Source organism: Elephantulus edwardii, unplaced genomic scaffold (genome assembly GCF_000299155.1).
Source record: "Elephantulus edwardii isolate Elephantulus edwardi_28Jun2011 unplaced genomic scaffold, EleEdw1.0 scaffold00056, whole genome shotgun sequence".
Lineage (NCBI taxonomy): Eukaryota > Metazoa > Chordata > Mammalia > Macroscelidea > Macroscelididae > Elephantulus > Elephantulus edwardii.
Window position 1 is genome coordinate 7794810 of NW_006399806.1, and position 2664 is coordinate 7797473.

The 2664-nt window shown below is 37.9% G+C and overlaps 1 protein-coding gene across 1 annotated transcript in view; it reads right to left on the reverse strand.

Moving 5' to 3' along the window:
- Nucleotides 1-1649, reverse strand: part of BIRC3 (baculoviral IAP repeat containing 3) — a 15318-nt gene extending 13669 nt beyond the window's left edge. Inside the window, exons 1-2 of the mRNA XM_006887309.1 lie at nt 800-1649; nt 569-668 (exon numbers count right to left, since the gene is read on the reverse strand). Coding sequence (XP_006887371.1) covers nt 569-668; nt 800-1649 — 950 coding nt within the window. The remainder of the gene's footprint in view (nt 1-568; nt 669-799) is intronic.
- Nucleotides 1650-2664: the final 1015 nt, after the last annotated feature.

Here is a 2664-nt window from a genome sequence, read left to right on the forward strand (position 1 = left end):
ATGCTTTAGGCAGAATGTTCAATGATCCAGGAGGTATCAAAAGAAGATGGAAGGAATATACTGAGTCATTGTATAGAAAGGAATTGGCAGATACAGAAGAATTTAATGAAATAACATTTGAGCAGGAGCCTGTGGTGATGAAGGCAGAAGTTCAAGCTGTTTCTGTAAGTAAAAATTGCACTCAACAACAGATATCTGGAGGGAAGGTCAGCAAAATGGCAGCTGTGGTTATTTTTATGGTGTAAGATTACTGGATATTTAAAGGGTTTTTTGTTTGTTTGCTATTTTTTTTTAAGTCTCTGTGTGCATGTATTGTTGTGGAATTTTTTCCAAAAAAATTCAAATCCCAAAATGGCTTCTTAAATTTTTAGCAAATAAATAATGATGGGTAAATAACTGCTCCATTTAAAAAAAGAAGAAACATTATCAAAACCTTTTAAATAATTTTTCAAGGTAACCCACTTAGAATATTTTAACAAAGACAAACTGAAATGACAATTTTAACTTCACTGTATAAAGCCCATTCCCCATGATCACAAACATTTACAGAGAATTTCAAAATAATTACCTTGGAAACCACTTGGCGTGTTCCACCCATGGATCATCTCCGGATTCCCAACACCTCAGGCCACCGTCACAGCAGAAGCATTTGACATCATCACTATGACCTAAAAGTAATTTTTGACAAAAACGTATGCATGCTTAGACCTTAATGCTAAAATTCACCATAAAAAACAACAACACACACAACCCACAACATGCTGAAATGGTTTTGCTATTATTAAACGAATTTTCTCACCCATGTAATAAAAGCCAGCGCTTGCCAGCTCCTCGGGATGGACCGGAACACTCGGCGGCCAGCTGGAGAAGGTTCTAAATCGAGCTGCCTGTGTCTGCATGCTCAGATTGGAAACCGTGTATCTCAAAGTTTCTTGAAGCTGATTTCCTAAAAACGGACAGCTGGGAAAGTGTCTCAGGTGTTCTGCCATTGCATTGTCCTTCCGCTCCCAGTTGCTTAATTTCCCACCACAAGCAAAGCAAGCCACTCTGTCTCCAGGTCCTATGTAGTAAAAGCCTGCTTTTGCCAGATCTGCTGGAGACAGGAAGGTCAATGGCCACATATGGAATGTAAGTAATCGGGCCTTTTCTGTGTACATTGCACAGTTGTAGGGCTTTCTCCTCAAGGCAGAAAAAGGTGAGTTTGCACTGGAGTTTACAGGACTAGATGGAAAGCTTGAATAAGAGCCGCTGAAATAGCCACTGTTTTCCATACTTGGTGGCAATGAGTGTGTGGAGTTTGCTACTGAAGAAGAAAGAGTGGACAGAGAGGTAGAACCCAGACTGGTCACTGAAAGGAGATTCTGAATAAAGCTACAGCTAGGATACAGCTTTTTATGCTTTTCTATAGCATTGTCTCCTTGTTTCCAGTTGTCCAGCATCAGACCGCAGCAGAAGCATTTGACCTTGTCATTGATACCAGTGTAATAAAACCCAGCACGGGCAAGACTCCTTTCTGAGATGGGGACTCCAGCGGGGAACGTCGAAAACGTGGATATCCGGTACAGTTCACATGAAAAGTCATATTTTAATTCAGATGTGCTTGTGCTTTTCATCAGATTTGACAGGAGAATGCTGTTTTCTATGTTCATAGTGAAATGGATGGGGAGGAAAAGGGATTAGCCTTTCTCTGGGGAGGTAGTTTTGTGCATACTTTTTGGTTTTATTATTTCTAAAATGAATGCCTCAAATAGAAAACCTTTCATTTGTTCCCTTTTGTTAATTTAGGGCTTCAGCATGGTGGGAGTCTACATCCCTAAAGGATAAGTAAGGTGATTTATTCTTTTTCTGGCACAACTGACCCTTTGGATACTCTTTCTGCATATGCAAATACATGTAAACAGTACACTGCACAGTGACTTACATGTAAATGCACACTCTTTGCAGAAATGGAGGGTGTCAGCAGGACGGGTCACCAGGATGTCAGTGTCAGCCATCCTTACACATCACCTCCAGATCACTAGAATGTATCTATGGCATTCCACCAGCCTAAAGACATAGTGTCTGAATCACTTAGCTACCTTCTTTTCATGATGGAAAGCCATACTCTGTAATTGTTCTAAAGAAAAAAAAATCAAATTATGTTTATGTTGCTTTTTTTTTTAAAAAGTAATTTCTGTAGCTGGAGGTATAAAGCTAAAAGAATATATTATCATATTTCACCATTTCTAAGACAGGTTTGGATATTCATCTTAGGGAGAGACACTTCATAATACTGGTATACCTAACATATTTTAATTAGCAGCATGTTTTTATTTTCAAGAGGTACATAAAATATGAGGTATTTTACAAGAGATGGCATCTTAGATTCAGTGAAATATGGTATATCACAAATATTTCTCTACTTACTTTCTAGCTCCTCAATTTCACAGGGAAAACAAAACCATTTGTTTCCTTCCAAATAAACACACTGAGCAGTAACAGTGCTGGCTGATACATCTTAAAACCTGGTTTTGAGTATTTATTTTCTTAAATGTTATAAAATTTGGTTTTAAGATTTCATAGAGAATAGCTACTTCCTCATGGATAATCAAGAATATAATTCCTTAGACAGACATACTGATGGTATTAACTTCTGGCTAACTGAAATTATTTTAAGTAATGTAT